At 37.5% G+C, this 22023-nt stretch overlaps 1 protein-coding gene across 7 annotated transcripts in view; it reads right to left on the reverse strand.

The window, feature by feature from the left end:
* AKAP13 (A-kinase anchoring protein 13) overlaps positions 1 to 22023 on the reverse strand; it is a 338024-nt gene that overhangs the window by 62617 nt on the left and 253384 nt on the right. For 4 of the 7 annotated variants that reach the window (XM_029238788.1, XM_029238787.1, XM_029238786.1 and 1 more), the window contains 4 exons: positions 12493 to 12863; positions 10213 to 10266; positions 4809 to 5001; positions 1842 to 1950 (listed from right to left, as the gene is read on the reverse strand). In XM_029238788.1, the coding sequence (XP_029094621.1) occupies positions 1842 to 1950; positions 4809 to 5001; positions 10213 to 10266; positions 12493 to 12863 (727 nt within the window). The remainder of the gene's footprint in view (positions 1 to 1841; positions 1951 to 4808; positions 5002 to 10212; positions 10267 to 12492; positions 12864 to 22023) is intronic. The other 3 variants (XM_029238790.1, XM_029238789.1, XM_029238792.1) reach the window with 1 other exon arrangement.

Here is a 22023-nt window from a genome sequence, read left to right on the forward strand (position 1 = left end):
CTACTCATGACAGCAGTCAGCTACTGATCTCAGTACCCCTCAGTGAGCTGAGCCACAAGTCCCCAGCAACGAGATGTGCCAGAGTTCCTGGCGCTAGAGGACAGTGTTTCCTGGGGGTGACCCGCATCATTTAGAGTGCTGGTTAGCAACTGAAAGCACAGTCAAAAACCATCTCGTTTTTTGGAGGAAAAATAATGAAGTGTTTCATGTATGAGGCAAGAGAGTGTGTCACAGAACAATGGAAAAAGCTCTCTCTCCAGGCCACATTCTGTTGGTACTGGGCAGCTGTTGCTGCAGGAGCAGGCCCTTCACCAGGCCACGGGAGGAGCGGGTGCAGAGCTGAAACGCCTCACGGACTGTCTTTGGTTATCAAGTTCTAGTTTTCTGGGTTCAAAGCCACTATAAACTATTTTGTTATAATAATTTTCATTCTATACCAGCAAAACCACTAACCCAAAGCGAAATCAAGACCAAACCAAACCAAACCAAGATCCAAACAAAAACAGGAACTGCTATTTCAGTCAAGTTCTGTGAGGTTGTACCTGTTATCTTGGGGAATAAGTCATTATTAGGCACCTTTAGTCCAACAGGCCAGACTGGTATTTTAAGTACTAACCATATGAAAATGAGGACGAAGTTAACAGAATTATCCATTATGCCTTAACTCCACCATGGAAATTACGAAAATGAGGCCTCTAGTAAGTCAAGAACGGAGACAGAACATCCCATTAATACAGGGCAGCTACTCCTGTCCTCAACTCTTTTAAGATGAGTTATATATCAGGGGACGCTGAAGAAACACCAGAAATACCAGGAGGGGTTATACCCTTTGCTTCAGCCTCCTGAATACGTGATCTTTCAGCAAAGAATGTAATGTACCATACTCTCTTTGATGAGAATTTAAATCTTTATATCAAGATCCCACACTGCAACTACTCATGAAAAAGAAATCTATTTTTAAAATAAAACAAAAAAAGTGGGGTTTCCCGAAGAAACCTTTCTGTGGCAAACATCTGGATCCAATTCAAATATGTTTTCGAGCATCTTTAATTTGCAAACGCTCTGTGCCTGTGGATGCCCGACGTCTCTACTAACTTTTATAGTCATGGATCCTGAATCTGCATACAGCTCCAGTAATCATTTTTGGCTGTAATCCTTTTGGCATTTACTTAACTGACTAAAAATGTATCTCAGTCTCTGTCCTTCAAGAGCTTGACATTTTTAAAGAGCTCAGGAAACTAGTACTGGATAAAATGTGGATAATTGTACTGTGGTAATATAAGAAAATATCTTTGAGACATAAGAGCATTATATGTGTAACTTACTTTCGAATGTTTCAGAAAAATCCTTAAGGACAGAGATAAAGACAGGGAGCAAGATGGATAAAACAAGTGTTAAGATAACATTTGGAGGCTCCAGGTCAAGAATATGTGATTATGTCTTTGCACTGTTTTTGCAACTATTTTAAAAAATAGTTAGTTTTAACTAGAAAATAGTTATAAATAGTTAAAATATTTTTATTTATAAATAAAAAACAGTTATTTTTAACCGGAAATTATCTCAAAATAGAAAGTTTTAAAAAATGTTTGTCAGGTTTAGGCCTAAGAATACAATGAATTTAATGTGTAAAGGAGATTTTTATGTAGTAAAAGGAGGAAGATCCCCAAACTGAACTCTGTGTCACCTTTCTTGTAAATGATGAGCCATTCATTCAGAGGAACAGGCAGGCAAATGCTGTAAGGTAATGGCATAGGGTCTTAAAGTGGGGGGAAAAAAAAAAAGAGAGAGAGGAAAAATGTTTAAAATATAATATATTTAATTTAAAAAAGTAGTATACTCACTGTCCAACCCAGGATGGCTGATTGTCATTAATGAGATGGATTTTGTCAATGGAGAAGAAATAGCTGATGTACAGTAATTAAATCCCTGTTGTTTAGATCTGTGACATGTCTGTGAAGGAAAAAAAGTAAACAGGTTCTGAGTATCTGCTCTCATATTTCTAGATAAGCACCAAATTTTACATTCTGACTCAGCCTAGGGAAATAAGGCAGTACACAAGAGGAATAAGAGCACAGGCTTTGTAGTCAGAAGTCTCCCCCGCCACAAAACAGCTGCTCAACTTCAGAGAAGCTACCTAGCTTTTCTGAGCCTTAGTGTTCTTATCGGCAAAATGGGGATAGTGAGAGTATCCATCCTTTACAGTTGTCCCATAACCCTCATAATACCTAATGACGTTTCAAACTTCGTAAGTGCTTAATAAAACATCTACTGAATGCATAATCAGATAAAAATAATTTCACTGGAAATACCAAAACTACATATAGTTCTTGCTCTTTGAAAATCTAAATATCACTTACAGATACAGTAGGATACCAGTAATATTCTTATTTTAAAGAGTTGGAAACAGAGATACAAATAGAACGTGTTTTAAGATCACAAGCAAAGTTGCCTGTGCATCTGGACAGAAGCCTAAATCATTTTCACTTCCTCTTCTAAGATTACACTGCTTCTACATGAACATGAGGGTGACTGGAATTTGACAACTGAACTCCCTCAGTAAATTCACAGCCACTTCAAGGCCATGTAATCCAACCCACTGCAGAAGTTCCTGCAACAAAACCCATGACAGTCAACTAGTGTTTATTAGTATGCTTCCAGTGATGATGGGATCCCTCTCCTTTTGCTTTGAGAGAGGCCATTCTAATTGGCAACTAACTTTAATTACCATAAATCTCTTCCCTTCATAGTAGGCTGAAATCTGTGCATGTCGAAAGGGAAGCAATGAAAATCCGTTACCAGGGTGAACTCAATTGCGCCAAAGACTTCTGATTATTTAGAGTTTGTTCCATGAGTAACCATGGAGTCTGAGGCAAACAGCTGCTATGTTTTGAATACAACTGTGAGGTCTGAAAAATGACATCAGTGAAAGGCAGAGATCTTCAACAGGAAGTTGGCTGCAGGCAACTTGTGCACATCAGTGATACCAGCAGCTCAAATATCCACTCTGAGGTTACACACAAGATGGAAAACTATGGGTGGGCAGAGCCCCTGGGAGACTAAGCACACAAGGTGCTACACTGTCAACAACTTCAGCTAGGCAGACTCAATCAGAAAGGCCATTAGAAAGACATCACTTACTATAAAACAGGGTCACAGCTAAAATTCCTAGGAATGTCAGTTCAGGAAAGGTTATTACATAAACAATATTAAGAAAATTAAAGTGTTCTCATTTCCTCATTAAAAGTCATCTACTTCAAAGACATGGAAAAAAACAGTGAGACTAACAGTCTGGAATTCTGAGTTTAATACTGTTCAGCTAATAGCCAGTTATGAGGCTTAGGCAAGTCACTTAAATGGGCTTGAAGTTCTCACACACCAAAGCTTGAGCGGAATAGGAAGGGGTGTATTGGCTCTAAGTCTATGATTCTGTTCACAAGCACACAATTTTTGGTATTTTATGTGGTCCTACAAATGACTTCCAAAGGATTCTATACAGGTAAAATGCAACTTTTTCACTTGTCAGACCTTCCACTTGTCAGAGATGCTCTCGGTAGTCACCAAATTACAGTTTCCTATTTTTTTCCTCCCTCTTCCTGTTACCATTAGGCTAAATAAATCTAAACCATTTACTTCAATGAATATATTCTCTGTATTCTTATTTTTCTTAACTTTTTCTATAAGGTATCAGGCCAAGCAGCCACGGGTGGGTGCCAAAAGGAGGTAAAATTCCTTTAGGCCTTCAACTGCATTTTCCTTAGGCCTAAATTCTCTTAGGCCTTCACATGAGCATAAGCGATACATTCATTACTAAGGTAATCCTCTAGTGACAAATTTATATTTGGTCATATCATTGCTATGTAGCAGGATGTAATAAAAAATTAAATTTCTACACAAAACCTTAGTCACTGATTCAAAGAACAGGTTAAGGTTTTTGTTTGTTTAATTTGAAATGTTTCCTTACATTTCTATCTAAAATGCCAGTCACCTATTCAGAGACAGGTGTTTAACTTTTTTGTTTGTTTAATTAGACATGTTTCATTTGAATGTGTATCCCGGAATCCTCCCAGAAGTTAATCCAAAGTCTCCTCGGCCGAAGAGGAGGAAAAAGGACTCAGTGGGGTAGGATGCTAGAAAAGCATACGATTCAAATTCTCAACTCAAAAACTCCCTGATGGTAAGTGATAAAGAGAAGATGAGAACTAAGAAAAAGTCACTTGGTCTGGTGGAAAAGCAAGCCCAGGACCCTTCAAGACAGGAATTTCAAGAGCGTGATAGTGGTGGACATTAGGTGGGGAGAAAGAGAAGGCAGGGAGTGCAGACGCTGTCTCAAGTAGCTTGGCAGTGATAGGAAGCAGAGAGAATACTTAGTTGTTGCCTAGACAATGCGATGAGACAAAGAATTTTTCTTCCCCAGGAAGGAGAAACTTAGGATATGTTTTTGAGAATTGGGAAATTTAACAATGGTAAGTAATACACTTCAAGACTCATTTTACTACTGGCGTGGTAAAAGAAGTCCTCAGACAAGAAGAAAAACTCAATTTAATATCCTGGATACTCTCCTAATTTCAAAATGTTTGCTTTGCTGGAATATTTAAATCTATGCAGATTAATGGCATTCTCTAATTAGTATTAAATGCTAAAAAACTGCTGTGTGCTACACGGAGAATATTATATAGTGGGTAAGTAATCATAGCTCCTAGCCTTATATTAACATAAATCTTGCCTTCTTTGTTCCTAATATGAGGACATATTAGGGAAATAAAACTAATTTTTTCCAAATTAGCAACAGATACCCATTTCAGCCTTACCTGCTGATCAAACATCCTATGTTCTCTCTGGCCTGATTCCAGATCCTCTTCTGAAAGTGACACCAACGAGTCACCCCTTTCCTCGCCACTAAAAGGGTGTCTGAGCTCTTTGGTGTTCGAAGAGTTTACTTCCAGAGATGAGGATGGCTTGTTTCCAATACCAGCTCCTCCTGTCAAGCCTTCTAGACTGAAACTGAACACAGAACCAAGAGTTAATTCATTCTATTTCTGAGTTTCAGAAAGGAAGGAGGATACAAAATCCCTTTAGCTGTATCTCCCTTGCTCATAACTATTTCTATGTCACCCAGCAAAACCATCTGCAAGGGCATGGCCATGAGCGCCACCTACCATTCTCCACAAATATCCTGGTATGCTGAGAAACGCACTGCACTTAAGATTTTTTTTTTAAAACCTCATTCAACTTATTCAAATGCTGAACCACTTAAGGTCATTTTCTCAGATATTTTTCAATATACCATATGGACAGGCCACATTAGCTTATTGATCTTTTATTCATGTGTGTTTTTTTCCCTTGATCTGATGTGATCAATCTTTGCCAGAATCTGAACTCTGCAAATGCCAAAGAATGAAATGGCACAGAGAGAATATGAGCATAAGTAACTTCCAGAAGGCAAAGAGGGAGACCTAGACTTGCCCTTGCATCCATCAAGTGGACCTTTATAACTTTACATTCAACTATAGTCTAGTTGACCTTTATAACTTCACAGGTATGCATCCACCCCCAGAAATCCCACATTACGTAGGAGCATTAATATCTGTGCACACCTGCCCGGACAACAACTGCTTTGACAGGTTTCCTGAGAATTGTTAGCTGCAGACAGGCACATGTGACATCTTAAAGGGCAAAAGCTGAAAAGCTACTGCATCTAAAAGAGGTTTAATTCCCCCCCCCCCTTGCTTAATACTGACAAAGGGGAAAAAAGCAAACTTAAGTTTTGGTATCTAAAATGGGATCCCTGGAATAGACTATGTGGTTTGCGGAATGAAAAGCATTTTTTTTGTAAGCAGGAGGCTATAGAGAGAGGTTGGCCATCTATCATCCTTGGGGTTGCTAGCCAGAATAATTCACATCCGGTTACAACTGGATCTCAGAATACAGCTGTAGCGGACCATGTCCTCAGTTACAAGCATCTGGAATTGTATTTGAAGGTATACTGAAGCTATTTAGTTATCTCTGCTCAAAGTTAATTGCTACAAAAAATTTATGTATGCCAGTCTAGAAGGGTTTCTATTCGCTCTTTTTCCCCATGAATTACTTATTATGAACTGAAACCGTATGCCTCTATTTTCTTGAGTGAGTAAATTAAACAATGGACTTTGTTTTTCTTATTTCAATATGACAATAGAAATCATGACTAACTACACAAAGATGTCTCTGTAAAACTCATTTTCAATAGCAGGGATAAGAAGACAGACTAAGTGAAGAAATTTAGTTTTCTATTATGAATTATTTGTAAAGCCTGGGAAAGCCAGATCTATGCTTACCACAAAATTTAAACCTGAAAATGTTTTAGTAATTAAATCTGGCTGCTTAGTTGAGAGAAGAATATGCAGTGATGAGGAATCTGTGAGCTTGGAATCTAAACAGATTGGTTGGTGGTCTTTTGTCACTTTGTTATACAGCAACAACTAACACAACATTGCAAAGCAATTGTACTCCAATAAAGATGTTAAAAAAATAAAGAGATTGGTGGATTTGGAAGTGTAAAAAGATGAGTGCATCTTATTAGCTGCCTTATTTCTGTTATTTTTTTCCTCAGGATGTAGGAATTCCTAGGATCTGGGAATTAGGACAGATCAAAACAAACAGAAAAGTGATTTATCATACCACGGAGACAAGTCTGTGCAGAAAACACCAAATCTATAGCCACTTGAGCCAAAAAGGATGCATCAGGGTATACCATCTAACTCCTAGGCTGTACCCCTTCAACTGGATCAGTGGTGCCCACAGCAGAGGCAGCAGAACACTGTGCTCACAGCCAAAGCAGGCTGCCATATGCATTCTAGCCACACAGAAGCCAGCTCCAAGCCAAAAGCTCAAGTGCCATATTTTATGATTCCCCCTTTGGTGGCTGGACACACAATACCATACCTTCTGTAATTAAAGTCAGCACTCAGAGCAGCAGAGTATTGCACACCAGAAGGACACCAGCTCATACTGGGGATGACATCAAAGGAAGAAACAGAAATGGAAGAAGAGGAAACAGGGATGGGATTATTGGGTTTAAAAAGAAAGGGCATGGTTAGAGACAAACGGATTTATCTGATTATCAAAAAATTAGGAATGTAACATTGATTTAGAACTTAGAAAATGCCTGGAACAAAAAACATGGAAACTTAAAACTGTTCTACTGATGTCCATCTACATAATGTGTTGGAAATGACTACGTGAATTCTTTACAGGATAACAAGTCCAATCTTGGAAAACCAAGAATTCCTCCTAGAGAACACTGAACAGAGAATCCACCCTACGTGTGGCTTCTTCTTTGTTCCAACCTCCACCACTGGGGACAATCTCTCTATACATCCCACCACTCCTACAACTCCCTTACCACAGTATCTCCAATCCTTAACTAAAAGGAACGATGACAAACTGCACTAGGGTAGGCTCACCGAGTCATCAGTTTTTTTCATGTTTCCATTAAGGATCCATCTAAGCCAGACAATTCATATATCTTTCATAATGATATCAAATCAACACTTAGATTCACCTTCAAACCCTATTCACTAGGCTTGTAAGCTAAAGATAAAGCATGTAACAACGATCCTGTTTCCTTGTATTTTAATGATAATGAAGGGATTTCTTTCCTTAAAAAAGAAAAGGAATTTTATAGTACGGAGTGAGCAATGTGTCTCTTAATTTTAGGTTTGTATCCACTTTCCCACAAGATTTTAAAAAATCCACTTGATCATCTATTTCCTTGACTATCTCAGCACTGATATTTATTCTCAAGCAGCAAGAACAGAAAATCTGGGCTTGGAAATGCTAAGTAAACATAACCAGCCAAAAAATAACCAATTCAAAATATGAGATACTCTGTGAAAGGAGCTGCATCCATAGGAGAGGATTTCTGATTAACAAAAGCTATCATTTAAAAAATAACACTGCTACTACTTTGGCCTTAAGGTCCTCAGTGACATGCTTTGGTTTTAAGAAGGGGGATAACAGTAAAACCAATCAGCTTCCTGACGCTTCAAATGGGAAGACCTACAGACACCAAAAAAAACCCACCTTGTCTTGAATACAGCTGATAACTCTGTTTTGTTAACAAGTGGGAGGTTTCTGACAGACGAAAAAAGACAAGGAAAATGGTGGGAGAATAAATATGAGCTACCTCTATGGATCCTCTAAGAGTAAATCTTTAAAATAATATCATTAAAAATAATTTAAATGGTAAAACGTTTTAAATCAGATTAAATTAATAGTACAAAGCTCACAAATGCACAAGCAGGTAGTGGAAATACACACCTGAGACACGTCTCTACTAGTCTGCTAAGCAAGGCCAGGCTGACTTCTAATTTACTCGTGTGAGGGAAGCAAGGCTTGATATAGTTTGCAGACACACATGAGATTCAGAAGTCCATTCTTTGAAAATTAATTTTATATCTCTAAACTGTTAATAAAAGGTATATTATGCCTAAATAGCCAATTTATTAAAAACAGAATGTAGAAAAAATCAGTAACTGAATATATTTTGCCGATTTATCATTCATGAAAAATAAAATATTGTCTTTCTTCCTATAGATTTAAACTTCCCTTTACTCTCAGAAAATGACAATGATGTGAGAGACTGGGATGAAATTTAGGATGAAGAGAATGAAGAACAACAGGGAGACAGAAACCATGTCCGAAAAGCTTTTCTAAGGATTCAGGAAGGAAGCTGCAGATGGTCCTACAGTAGCAGAAAATTCCTTTCACAACTAAGAGTATTTTTGGGAGCATCATAATTTCCTCAATTCCTCAACTGGGGGGAGGTAACAATTCATGGTTCTTTAGCTTTGAGATTTAGTAGTTCCAGATTTAAAAAACAAGAACAAAAACAAGTATCCCGCTCCACCCACCTTTTAATACTTGTTGGAACGTTTCAATTTTAGTAGCTAAGGCTTAATACAAAATTTAAAATTATAACCCATGTTCTTCCTACAGAAATATGACTAGGGATGAAACCGTCACTGGACCTGCTGTGATGGCTGTATCTACATGCTAACCTGGACTGTATCCAGCAACCTGTCATCTTCCAGTGTCATCCAGTGCATGATTTTAATAAGTCCATACTGGAGAGTTTAAAAGAAAGTCAGACAAATATATCTCTAAAGGTTTTAGATACTTCTACTGAAAAAGGCATTTAACAACTTGTTCCCCTGGAGAAAAACTTAACCAGGTTCATGATTATCTAAGATTCATGAGAACATTTGTATTTGAGTTCAACTCTGTGCCTAAAATCTGGAATTAAAGGAAACACCCACTTGAAAAAGATGAAGTGGGAAAGAAAGACTGTTATTTGCCTGCTTCCCAACAAACAGCTTCAGCTAATAGTTAAAAATACCTTTTTACAAGTATCTCCTAGTATGAGACACTAACAGTAATCAAACCATCGTTTTTAGACTTCTAAATTTTTTTCCAAACAAGGGAAGAAAAAGTCACAAATGACTTCTGTACGGTAAATATAAAACAAAACTCAGCATTTGAACAATTTAAAGCAAATCAGCACTTTCTGGCTAGAAATGACTTTTCAGCTTATAAATCACTATAATTTTTAGCTTCAAAATTTTATGTGACAAAAAATAATTAAGGAATTGAAAGACTGAGAGGGCCCCTGAGAAATCAGCTGATGCCTCTTACTTGCTTTAAGGAATGACCACATCAGTAGTGGAATGGAGAGCGCCAGGTGGCCTAGGAAGACAGGCTTTCATCACATTATCAAAGAACATGTTGAAAATATTTTAGGGCCTGTACATGAGCACACTCATGTTTCTGGTTCTTTCCCTCTTTTTGGAAAGAAAGAAAAAGTACTCCCCAGGGTCCATTACATAGGCACAACAGACACTTCTTTGAATTCTCCTGGATAAAGTTGGGGAGACCCTATTATCAAAATGATCTGAACACCAAAAAGCACAAGATGGAAAAAATATTTTTTTAATTGTTTTTCAAAAAATAAAAGTAGAACAGGAGAAAACTTCAAATTCGAGAAGCCATTTCATATGGAATGGACATTAGCAATTAATAAGTACCTGTATTTTATTTGTCTGAAGCAGACATGACATTACTTAAAAATAGACTGTTTAATCATAGATGAAGCAGAATGAGATGCTTGTTAGTATAAGCTCAAAGGCAAACAGTTAGTCCATCAAGTTAGTGACATCAAGTTAGTGAACTCTGTACCTTCTCCTATGAATGGGAGGTCTCCTGACAACATCCCCAAGAACTCGCATTGAACTGAAAATGAATGGTGGAAGAGGTCAGTGTCGAGTTGAAATAAAGTGGATACAAATGCATGAAACATACAGACATCACACTGGGAAGAGACACAATGGCCAAAGAGAAATAGTTCAGGGAGTAAGGGAATGAAAGAATGTGGAATCAGGAAAACATCATGACCAAAAAGGCCTGATAATTTCTGAGAAGGGCTACTTTGCTCTCTCCTTGCTCCAAGGAGTTAATCAGGTGACCAAGAATGAGGTTTATTAAATTATAAAAGTAAAAGGATTTTTTAAAAAGGCCATTCAAAATTTTAAAAGGGTTTTCTTAAGACTCTACAATTCAGGTTACACTATATGTAGATAACACTATAAGAATTAGTCAAACTAATTAAAGTGAACCCTAACTCTCATTCCATTATCTCCAGAGGTACTGGCACAGTGGTGCTAAGCAATCCTTAATGATAAACTCAAACAGGAGGTTCCATGGTATCACATAGGTTGAAAATATAAACAATTTAGGTGATATGGTTCTAATCTTAGCTCAGTCCTAAAATCATGTAATCTTGGGCAAAATCATTTAATCTGAGCTTCAATTTCCTCATTGGAGCTACATGACCCATGAAGTCACATCTAGCTTGGAAATCAAAGTCATGGCAAAGGGATCCATAGTGGTTTATAAAGGAAAACAGATTATATATAAAATAAATCCTCATTTCTCAATGTTGCCGTCATCTAAGACAAGTATATCCTGTCAAGAAGCTTCTCTTGCTTCAGGAAGGGAATTCTGGCTGTAGGGATCATTCCCCCAACCTTATTTTTTCCTGTGGTGTGAATGCTTAAAAAAAAAAAAAAAAAAAAAAAAAAAAAAGTACAGCTTGAATAAAGCTGGGAAGGAAAGCTTTTAGGAACTGCTTTTTACATAATCTAGGATTTCAAATATATATAAAAACTGCCCATCAGATAAAGCAACCGCTTATTTTTAAGCTTAGCATTCTGAACTCCACCCCAGAATAATACGGAGTTCTAGAAAGAGCGCCTGACCAGGAAACTGGAAACCTGGATCCCACTGACCTTGGGTAAATGATGTAAACTACCTGCAGAGTCTCATCTGCAAAAATGGGGTTAATCCCACCTGACTCATGAAGAGGTTGCAACATTACACGAGACAATGTATTATTAAAAGAATCTGAAAAGGGTAGCAAGTCAGGAAGGTGTAAGATATGATGAAGGCAGGGACTTTGTTCACCTCTGGGTCTCCAGAACGTAGAAATGCCTGACGTGCAGGCGGTGCTTAATATATGTTGGCCGAATAAAAGAATAAATGAGCCAAGTGAATGTGATCAGATTACATGTACTTACAGCTATGAGCCAAAATATTAGGAGTTCAAGGAATTTTTAAAAAGCAAACAAACCAATAATTGCTGCTGGTGAACCGTTCTATCAATTGTTTTACACTGTCAGCCTCCTCCCTTGGCTGCTTGTCCTCATTAAGAAAGTAGCTTTGGAGCAGGCACACCTTTGCACATACAGTAGGCATCATGGCACTTGTTCTTTACACTTAAAGCCATCTGCTTAAATTCATCTAGGCAGCCAATGGTCAGAAGCCAATCCGACTTTTCTTAGAGCCTGCTTCCAAACTGAAGGTATGAGACTGGGTGGCACTTGCAAGAGAGCCCCAAGACTGAGTGATACATGGAAAAACAGTAACAATTGAATGATTATTTTGATCTCTTAAGGATTAAACACTGGTAATTTAGACTTCATCAAAACTCTCTGCACTAGAAACAGATGGCAATTTCTATGAAGCACTGTGAAGACTTAGATGTGTTGAGACTTTAAGAATTCATGTTTATTTCTTAATTCAAAACTGACATGAAACTATTCCCCCCCCCAATTTTCTAATCTCTGAATTTCATGAACAAATCTGGCCTGAACAAATGCTACCATTTATTAAACACCCACGTGACTGACATATTTCACTTGTAATCTTTATTATTACAAATATTCAGAAAGGCAGGTGTTTTACAGATGAGAAAGTTAAAGCTCAGAAGGGTCAAGTAACTTGCCAAGGTTATCCACATAGAAAGTTATAGAGCTAGAGTTTAAACACAGATTTTCCTGATTCCAAAGCCTATATTCTTTCTTCGATACCATGGTGTCTCCTAAAATCTTTTACTAATAATACCACCAAATCAAAAGCAAGCAGACACTGAGAGACTAGACAAACAGCCTGCCATCTCACCTCCGGTGGTTCATTTCTGCCTCACTGGCTGTGTTCTTCCCAGGACCCCAGCTGTGCCTCCGGAAAGGGGACAGAGAGCGCATAGAGCTCCTCAGGACAGAGCAGTTCGCAGGCACTTCAGTGATGCTGTCCATCTCCTCCTCTTCCATCTCACCTGAGCCAGCAGGCTCACTCTCACTCTCTCGACCCTCAGCTCCCACCCCATGGTTGTAGAAACCATCAAGACATTGCTGGTCTCTGGACCTGTTCAAATTTGAAATCTGGGGGAGGGACACATCACTGCCATGAGAAGAATGTCGATCCAAGGACGCTGTGTCATCGGTGGAGGAACTGGATCCAGTGATATCACAGGCCAACTGTTCTTCCTCAGGCTGTAATGGAGAGAAAGCACATATGGTTGGAAATGGCAGGACCAAGCAGACAGCTCTCTGTTATTCCCCAGCGAGCCAATGCCTTTACAGTGGGTAGGACAGGCAAGATCACAGTTGGCTTCAAACAGATTTCTTTCTTAAAGCATGATCACAGATGGATTCAAACAGCCTCCAGTAAAGGTAGGGTCGAGGTCTATGCTCTTTTTACCCTTTTACTAGAGGTGCTAGATGGGAAGTACATCATTTTCCCTTTTTTACAGAGGAACAGATCTAATTCAAGTCAGTTTTTTTCAGTCAATACCATCAACTGAAATGAAGGGAAACTATGTCTCTGAGGTTTCTGCTTATGAAAACTCTAAATTCATACCATATAAAGTTTAGGTTTTCTTTGTTTTGTTTTTTTTACAAGCCTTAACTAAAAACAAGGTAGTGTGCTTGGCTACAACAGTGATATACTGAAGTTTATATTCCAAAAGCAAGTCTAATTGTTTTCAGGAGCATTTTGAAAAATGCAGAATAGCTTATTATCCCACCTAAAGTCTGCCACAAATGCCCAAATTCTGGCCACAAACACCTAAATGCAAGAAATCTATCCCCTTTTTTCCTTTAACTGAGTACCGGCTGAGTTTTATCGAGCCAAACTGTACATAAAATAATCAGTCCTGGCAATGCAGCCTTTGATAAAGTGATGATGCTCTTTCCCTGGACAACTTCTAGAGCCTAACAGGAATTGTGCCATTTTGATCCCAGTGGCCTGACATTCTCCACGTGCTGAAAGACACCAGAACACATAATTTGATGGGTGAGGGAAAGGTAAGCATCACGGCATTCAAAAAATAAATGTATCCAAAAGATAAGTAAAGTGTCTAAAAAGATACACGCTCACATTATGAGTTACAGATGTTGGCACTGTACTGTCTTAATATCCTTATTTTGCATTCTTATGGGATAGGGAGCAAGGAATAGAGAAAGATATTCTGTGATTTTTTTTTTTCCCCTTCACAGTATTTCCCTAATCAGTCAGTCTACTCAGTTTTAATTAGGAGTAAAGAAACTTACAGCTCTTCAAGAAAGATTTTAAAAATTATGGAAACTACTGAGTCCTGTTAGCTTTGAAACAGAAAACAACTCCCATACTAAAGGGAGTGCCACTTTAAAGGCTTAACATAACACTTCAAAAGCACTGTACCTTCTGAAAGCATTCTTTATACCGCTGGGGCTGGATCTCACCAGCTCATATGAGCTTTTTTTCCCACCCTGTAGAATCCCGTTTCCTACGTTAAATGCTCTTTAAACGATGAGTGAGGGAAAGATGCGAGGGGACCACTGGACAGTCAGAAATCTGAGGCCCAGACTGTCTCATGGGCTCCCCCACCCCTCCAAGTACAAGAGAAGCAAGATTTGAATGGAGCTTGATTTCAACTTTTAAACTGCCCTGTTCTGTTATCTTAAAAAAAAGAAAACCAACCCTGTAAGGATAAGATCACCTTAAAAAACAAACAAACAAAAAAAACCACCCTGTAAGGATAAGATCTCAAAGTCAATATCAGAAAAGTCCTCAGTGTTCCCTTCACTGGGCCACACTGTAAAATAAAACTATATGCTTTACCAAGTAGATTCTAAAACAGGGTAGGTCTTGTTTTAAAATAAAATTATCGGTGACTCCTTTTAAGTTAGTGAGCATTGACCTGGGCATCCTAAAGTTTCTATTCCTGGGGCCACTCTCCACAGAAAGGGAGACTATAAATGGTCACGAATACCAACTTTAGAAGACACTTTTAGGATGTCTTAGCTTTTTCACTGTACTGTGTTGAACAGTGTCCTCCTCAAGTTCACATCCTTTTCGGAATGTGACCTTATTTGGTTGAGTCTTTGCAAATGTTATTCGTTAAGATGAGGTCATACTACACTAGGGTAGTTCCTGAATCCAAAAGTAGTAGTGTCCTTATAAGAAGAGACAGCAGCCCCTCTGATACATTGCTTTTAGGACCTCCTGCCTCCAAAACTATGAAAGAATAAATTTATATTGTTTCAAGCCACCAAATTTGTGGTAGTTGGTTACAGCGGTCCTGGGAAACTAAAGCTGCCTAAATGTCTAATTCTCAAAACAATACCAAGGGACAAGCAGAATGGGCATCAAAAAAGCAAAATGTGTGATGAGCCTGTTTTAAAACGCACAAGCAAGGCTTCAAAAGATATGAAAGCTTTTGAGCTGAAGTTTCCATTTATCACACATTCTTCGTACAAGTTAGCTCTTCCCAGTGTGAAAATGACTTGCAGATGGTAGAATAGGTTTCTCTGTAAAAAGGAGAAATCTGCCTAGCATACAGCCTCAACATAGCCTTGTTCCTTGTGTGTGCTATGGCATTTCTTGGTGTGTGCTTTTAACTCTGAGTTTTTAAAAAACAAAAAACACAAGATAGAAGACCTGGGAGTTTTTTCATAGTAACACGTGATTTCTTTAGTTTTGCATTCCTGATCCTGATTTAAGAATCAGGTTCACACAGTATAATATTCTTACACTCAAGTATTTTTGTGAGCTAGCAGTTATTATCTGAAAAGGGAAAAATAGGACAAATTCAGAAATTAAGACTGAGCTCATTTATTAAGTACTGAGGCAAATGGTTTTAACTTTAGACTGAATCTAAAGAAGGCTCTAAACTACTTTTTTCCAAGTTTTTCTTAGCATTCTCAAAAGAATTTCCCAACTTCATCACATCTTTACACTACCTTTGCAGACTAGAAAGTAGTCAGTGGTGTAATGAGAAATCAAACCCAGAGTATGGTCGTAGCCTTTCTACAGCTAGGTATGTGTCTATGGATAAGTCACATGATGATCTTTAGATCTGAAGGTTAGAAATTAATGTAAGGTCTGTTGAAAAGTATTGTCCATTTAAATCATGGATAACAGAGGAAAGAAGGAAAGCAGCTTTTTAAAACTTTTGAACTGTTTTTGCAATGTTCCCTTTCCAGTCCCTGAATTTGTTAGTGCTAAAGTTTCTAGAGATGTCTGCCAAATAACAGATGTGAGAACTACTACTTCCACCATTTTCCTCCCTCCTCAAAAAAGTACCAGATTTTGGGGGATGCTGTTTTTTCATTTATATATGTTAGAAACGGAAAAAAATTATGGCTTCTGACACAGACAGAATGTTCCATGCCTAATAGTTGAAGCTCCTCTTAAGAGTTTTTGAGTTGTCAGTCTTTCTTCAGAGAGGTCTTTTCTCTTAAAATGTCTGCTAATTAAACGACTTTCAAGACTTAGGAAATTATTCCTGATTGTCTGGAGGAATGGTGCCATGGGATCAATTAAACTAACACATTTTTTAAAACTTAGATTTGAATCCATGTAAATCAGATGTACTAGTTAAACTGATCCCATGCTGCCATTCCTCCAGACAATCAGGAATAATATCCCAAGTCCTATATATATATATATATATATATATATATATATATATATACACACACATACATACATATATATATGTAATATACATATATATGTAATATAAATATATATTTATATGAATACTTACGCATTTATATATAAATATATATAAGAATGAAATATATGTATATATATTTTTTCATTCTTATAAACAAACGGCCAAAACAATTGTGATGAGTATTAAGACTGGGTTAGGGCAGAGAAGTAGAAGAGATGTTAAAAGGTGGAAACAGGAGAGAAGGGGTGATTGGGAGTCACGTATGTATGCGAGAAGGCAAGCATACTAGGGAAACTAAGACCAAGTCTACCTGAGACTGACACACAAATCCTTCCTCTCTTGAGTTTTCATAATTGGTTTCCCTCCTGCATATAGGAGGACGGGAACACACACAAAAAACTATCATCTCTACCATCAGCTTCTCTCTCCTTGGGGTTTATAAAATTTTGAAAATCTGCAAATGGTTATCAGGCTAGAAAAACCCAATAGGCCTCAGAGAGAATGCCCTCTGAGCACTACAAAGGTATGAGAGTGGCTGGTCTTTCCAACACTAGCCTTAAACAGACAGTTCTGGCTTCAGGGGCAGGGGCTGAGTCCAACAGAGTGACCCAAGGATACTTGGGTTTTGCTTAATTTAAGGCCAAATAAACTAGAGAGAATGAAATTACAAAATAATTACATAAATAAAAGTTAATGTAAAAGTCCAAAACAAATGATGATTTTTATATAAAGCTTGAGAGAATCTATTACTTAAATATATGTGCAGTATAACTATTACATAAATTGGAATAATAATTATTTACTGGATACTCACCATGTGTGGGGCTCTATACTAAGTGATTTCGATGTATGATTTCTTTTATTCCTCACAACTATTTGCTTTAGTAGCTATTCTTATTCCCATTTTATAGATGAGAAAACTGAAGCTCAGTGAGGTTACATAATAAACTCAAGTTTCTAATTTAACTGATCTGGAGTAAGGGCCAGACTTTTTTTCTTTGTCTTTGTTTTTTTCCCTTCTTCTTCTTCTTCAAGCTCTCCAGGTGATTCTAGGTACAGCTAGGATTCAATCCTATTGCTAAAAACTACAGAGCTGTTACTGCAGCTGGGGGCAGACAAAGCAATAACAAGGTAGGACACAGGTAGCAATACTATAAAAATGTGATAAGTTACACTTCATCAAAAATTTAAAAATTCAGTTCATCAAGACAGCATTATCAAAGTGAACAAACAGGTAGCCATAGAGTGGAAGAAAATATTTTCAAAATGTAAATCTAACAAAGGACTGGTATCCAGGATACATATATAGAATTTCTACTTCTCAACAACAAAAAGACAAACGATCTAATTTTTTTAATGGGCAAAAGAGATGAACAGACATTCCATAAAGGAAGATACACACAAGTGGCCAATAAACACATGAAAATGTGTTTAACATAATCATTAGGTGTCAAGGAAAAGCAAATCAGAAACACAGTGAGCTACCACTACATGCACACCAGAAATGCTACAGTCAAAGCCAAACAAAACAATTATACATGTTGCTAAGGGCGTGGTGCCACTATAATTCTCATTCTTGCTGTTGAGAATAAAAAATGGTACAACCACTTTGGAAAAGGGTCTGGCAATTTCTTATAAAACTAAACCTACACTTACGATATGATCCAGAAATTCCACTCCTGGGTATTCATCTAAGAGGAATGATAATATTTATATTTCATTTATATGAAGTTCTGAAATAGGAAAAATTAACCTGTGGTAGAAAAAAATTAGAACAGTTGCTGCCTCTAGTGGGTTAGAGAGGAGACAGACTGGGAAGGGGCATGAGAAAACTTTCCAAAGTGATATATCCTTATGGGCATTTAGGTTACAAAGATGGGTGAATGCATTAATCAAAGGTCACTGAGGTAGAGCTGTTATAGAAAACAGTATGGAGGTTCCTCAAAAAATTAAAGGCAGGACTAACTGTCATATATGATCCAGCAATCCCACATCTGGGTATATATCCAAAGGAAATAAAGTCACTGTCTTGAAGAGATATGTGCACTCCCATGTTCAAAGCAGCATTACTGACAGTAGCCAACATATGGAAATATCCTAAGTATCCAATGACAGATGAATGGATATAGAATTATTCAGCCTTGAAAAAGAAGGAAATCCTGCCACTTGCGATAACACGGATGCATCTTGAGGGCATCATGCTAAGTGAAATAAGCCAGACACAGAAAGACAAATACTGCACGATCTCACTTAAATGTGAAATCTAAAAATGTCAAACTCATAGTAACAGGGAGTATAATGGTGGTTACCAGGGGCTGGAGGGGTGGGGAAAATGGGAAGATGTTAGTCAAAGGGAACATACTTTCAGTTATGAGATGAGTAAGTTCTGGAGACCTAATATACACTATGGTCGCTATAGTTAATAATAAGGTACTGTATCCTTGAAATCTGCCAAGAAAGTAAATCTCAAGTGTTTTCTCCACACACATAAAAAGTAACTACATGAGGTGACAGATATGTTAGTTAGCCTGATTGTGGTAATCACTTCACAATGTATGTATGTAAGTATCATATATATGTGTGTTTATTTATATATATATAAAAACAACATGTCATACACCTCAAATATATATGATTTTTATTTGTCGATTATAACTCAAAGTTGGGAGGGAAGTCATTGAATGGTACTCTTGAGACTGCATACTTCATTGTATGTAAATTTTATAAAAAAACAAAAAACAACAACCCTATAAACAAATACTGAATTCTAAGTATTTAGGGGTGAAGTGTATTGATATCTGTAAGTTATTTTGAAGTGCATCAAAGAAATTAGATGAACTGGTAGGTGGAAGAATGAGAGACAGATGCATAACTATGTAACAAAGCAAATATAATAAAAAGTTAATTGCAAAATTTAGGTGGTGGATGTTCACTGCACAATTTTTCTAACTTTTCTGTTTCAGAATTTTTAAAATAAAATGTTGGGGAAAAAAATGCCTGACTGGCTTTCTTAACCAGTGTTACACCATATAGGTATGATATAGATATGTATATAGAGAGGTGTAAACATTATATACACTTATATACACAGAAATATAGAAACAGCTATGCAGTTTATATCTTATTACTATACCTGAAGGAATCATGCTTAATATTGCCAAAATAGCCCTTTAATTTTCATTCACTTACTCGTCAAATACTTATAAATTATTATCTATTATATTATACGCAGGACACTCTGCCATGTGCCTTGAAAATAAAAGCTCATATTTTAAAATCCTAATGTATGCCAATCACTTAATCCATTTATGTAAAATACTTTATTTAAGTATCTGATAGCAAGCATCAGCCCTGCTTCACAGTTCTGAAATTACAATAATTTCAATACTTATTCATAAGTGATTATAGTTTTTCTAATCTGGATTCTGTAAACATATTTACTTTTATCTCTAAAAGTTTAAAATAAAAGGTAAATTTCTGGCTTGGTGTTTAGGTACTTGAGAGCAAACTACAGCAATATAAAATAAAGGATTTTCCTTTAAGGGTTAGCATCTTAGGGGAGTTACTTTGATTTTCTTAATCAATTGTGGATATGTCTTATAACTTGGAGGAAAAAACAAGGTGTAAGGGCTTTACTTTATCTCTGGGAAAAGAGGCAGCAACTATCAGTATTTTCTGTGGCTTTCAATTATCCTTTTGGATAACAGAGTGGCCCAGATCGTGTATTTTATGATCACACTTTTCTTTCTTAGCTAGTGCCAGAAAGCATCCTAGGATTTCTTCTCACGTTAAAAACAAAATTTAAATTTTATGCTGTTGATCTATGGAAAAAAAGAACTTAGAAACGAGCAAATATCCATAAGAATAAACATGAAGCTCACAACACTCACCAAAGAGTCATACTTGCCAGGAGGCAGGCACACTGAGTGGAAACATAAGATTAAGTGGAAAGTTCTGACAAACATCGCAGGCTAATGTTAAAGAGACCTCTGTTAAGGCCAGAGTCACACAAGTGGCTGCAGGAAGTGACCTAATGCACCACTCATGGTTCGCAGAAAAGGATGTTGCAATGCCTTGCCTACAGATTATTTTTTAGAGAAGGGAGAGTGGGAGGGCTGGAGCCTGAGAAGAAACTCTGGGACAGTCTGATGTTTCACAGTACATGTTGTGTGCATGACCACAGAGGAAGGCTTTTAAGGAAGTAGCTGATGGCCTGTCTGCCACTGCCATGCTTCTATATAAAGCACTGGTTATTAAAGCAGGTGTCTGGAGGTTGAGAGCAAAATAACAGAAAATGAACAGATTTCAGAGTTAGGGCTACGTACAAATCTCAATTTTGTTACTTACCAGCTGAGTAATTTTGAGTAAACCTCTTTACCAATCAGAGCCTCTATTTCCTCAGGAGTATAATGAAGATAGAACCACCCACCTTGCAGGGTTGCTGGGAGCATGAAATGTGATCACATACTTTAAAAATTCTGTTCAGTGCCTAGTATAAAGTAAGCATCTTGTACACATGAGTCTGTCTGTCTCCTTTTCCCTTCACATGTAAACCCTGGGTTTTATGAATGCTAGAGAAAACATTATTGCAAAACCTCTCTGTCACTAACAACAGTGGTGGTAGAGCGGAGACACTAAGAGGAAGGACCCTCCAAATCTCACCCCAGGCCATCAGACATTCTTCTGTCAGCATGAAGAGGTGAAAGTGCATCCGCCATTTCTCGACTTCCTGAGACACCCCAGTACGAAATGTTGGTCAAAGTTTATTCAGGGATATGCTTCAACCTTTAAAAATTGTATCTGTCCAGTCATCCCGAAAAAACTGCCAAATCTAGCACTGGCCATTTGTATGAACAATCTCCTAAGTGCTTTTGGCAGTTCGAATAATTAGGTAAAATGTAGTAAATTCTAATTCTCCTTAGCTAGGAAAATCATTCAATTTAGTAACCAGAAATAACTATCATTCTGCAGAGATGGTAACGCCCAGGGCAAGCTGTCACGCACCTAGGAGGTTCAAGCAATTATTTCTTAACGGAGACTTTGCAATTTGTTAAAAATTTCTTACTAAGAAAATTTTCACACATATATAAATGTTTAACAAATCCTCATGTATCCATGACCCAGCTTCAGTGATTACTGATGACTGTTTTAAAGCTGGAACTTAGAGATATTATCTAATTTATTTATCTCGGATAAAAGCAATACATTTTTAAAGACATGCACCTTCGGAATGGTATTCCCCTTGGGGGGAGGTGGACACTTTAGGAGTCCTTACAATGAAAACCTCAAAATCACAGTGGAAATTACCTAAATTCTGTTGGTTAAAAAAAAAAAAAAAAAAAAAAAAAAAAAAGAAGATCATATTGGTGCCCCTCTCCCTAAATAACTTCGGAGAAGGACAGATCCTCCAGTTGTGTGGACTTTTTACTTTACAGAATCCCTTCTATGAGTAACAATGCCATGAGTCTTTCCAAGGCCCTCTGGAAGACAGTGACCACAAGGAAAAGGAACGAGGAAAAGGGCGAAGGGAGGCCAAGCAGGCATACGAGAGCCACTGAGCAAAAATGAAGGGAAAGTGAAAGTAAATGCACAGAGGCTTAAATACATTCCAGACCAGAGTCCCAGAACGGTAAGCCTTCTTCTAGTGTAACTTTTAAACCCAGCATCATCACGCTGCCTTGGAGAACCTAAGCAGCCACTAACCCCAGCTG

The sequence above is a fragment of the Monodon monoceros genome, unplaced genomic scaffold, assembly GCF_005190385.1.
Source record: "Monodon monoceros isolate NGI ecotype Baffin Bay Population unplaced genomic scaffold, NGI_Narwhal_1 Super_Scaffold_21, whole genome shotgun sequence".
Lineage (NCBI taxonomy): Eukaryota > Metazoa > Chordata > Mammalia > Artiodactyla > Monodontidae > Monodon > Monodon monoceros.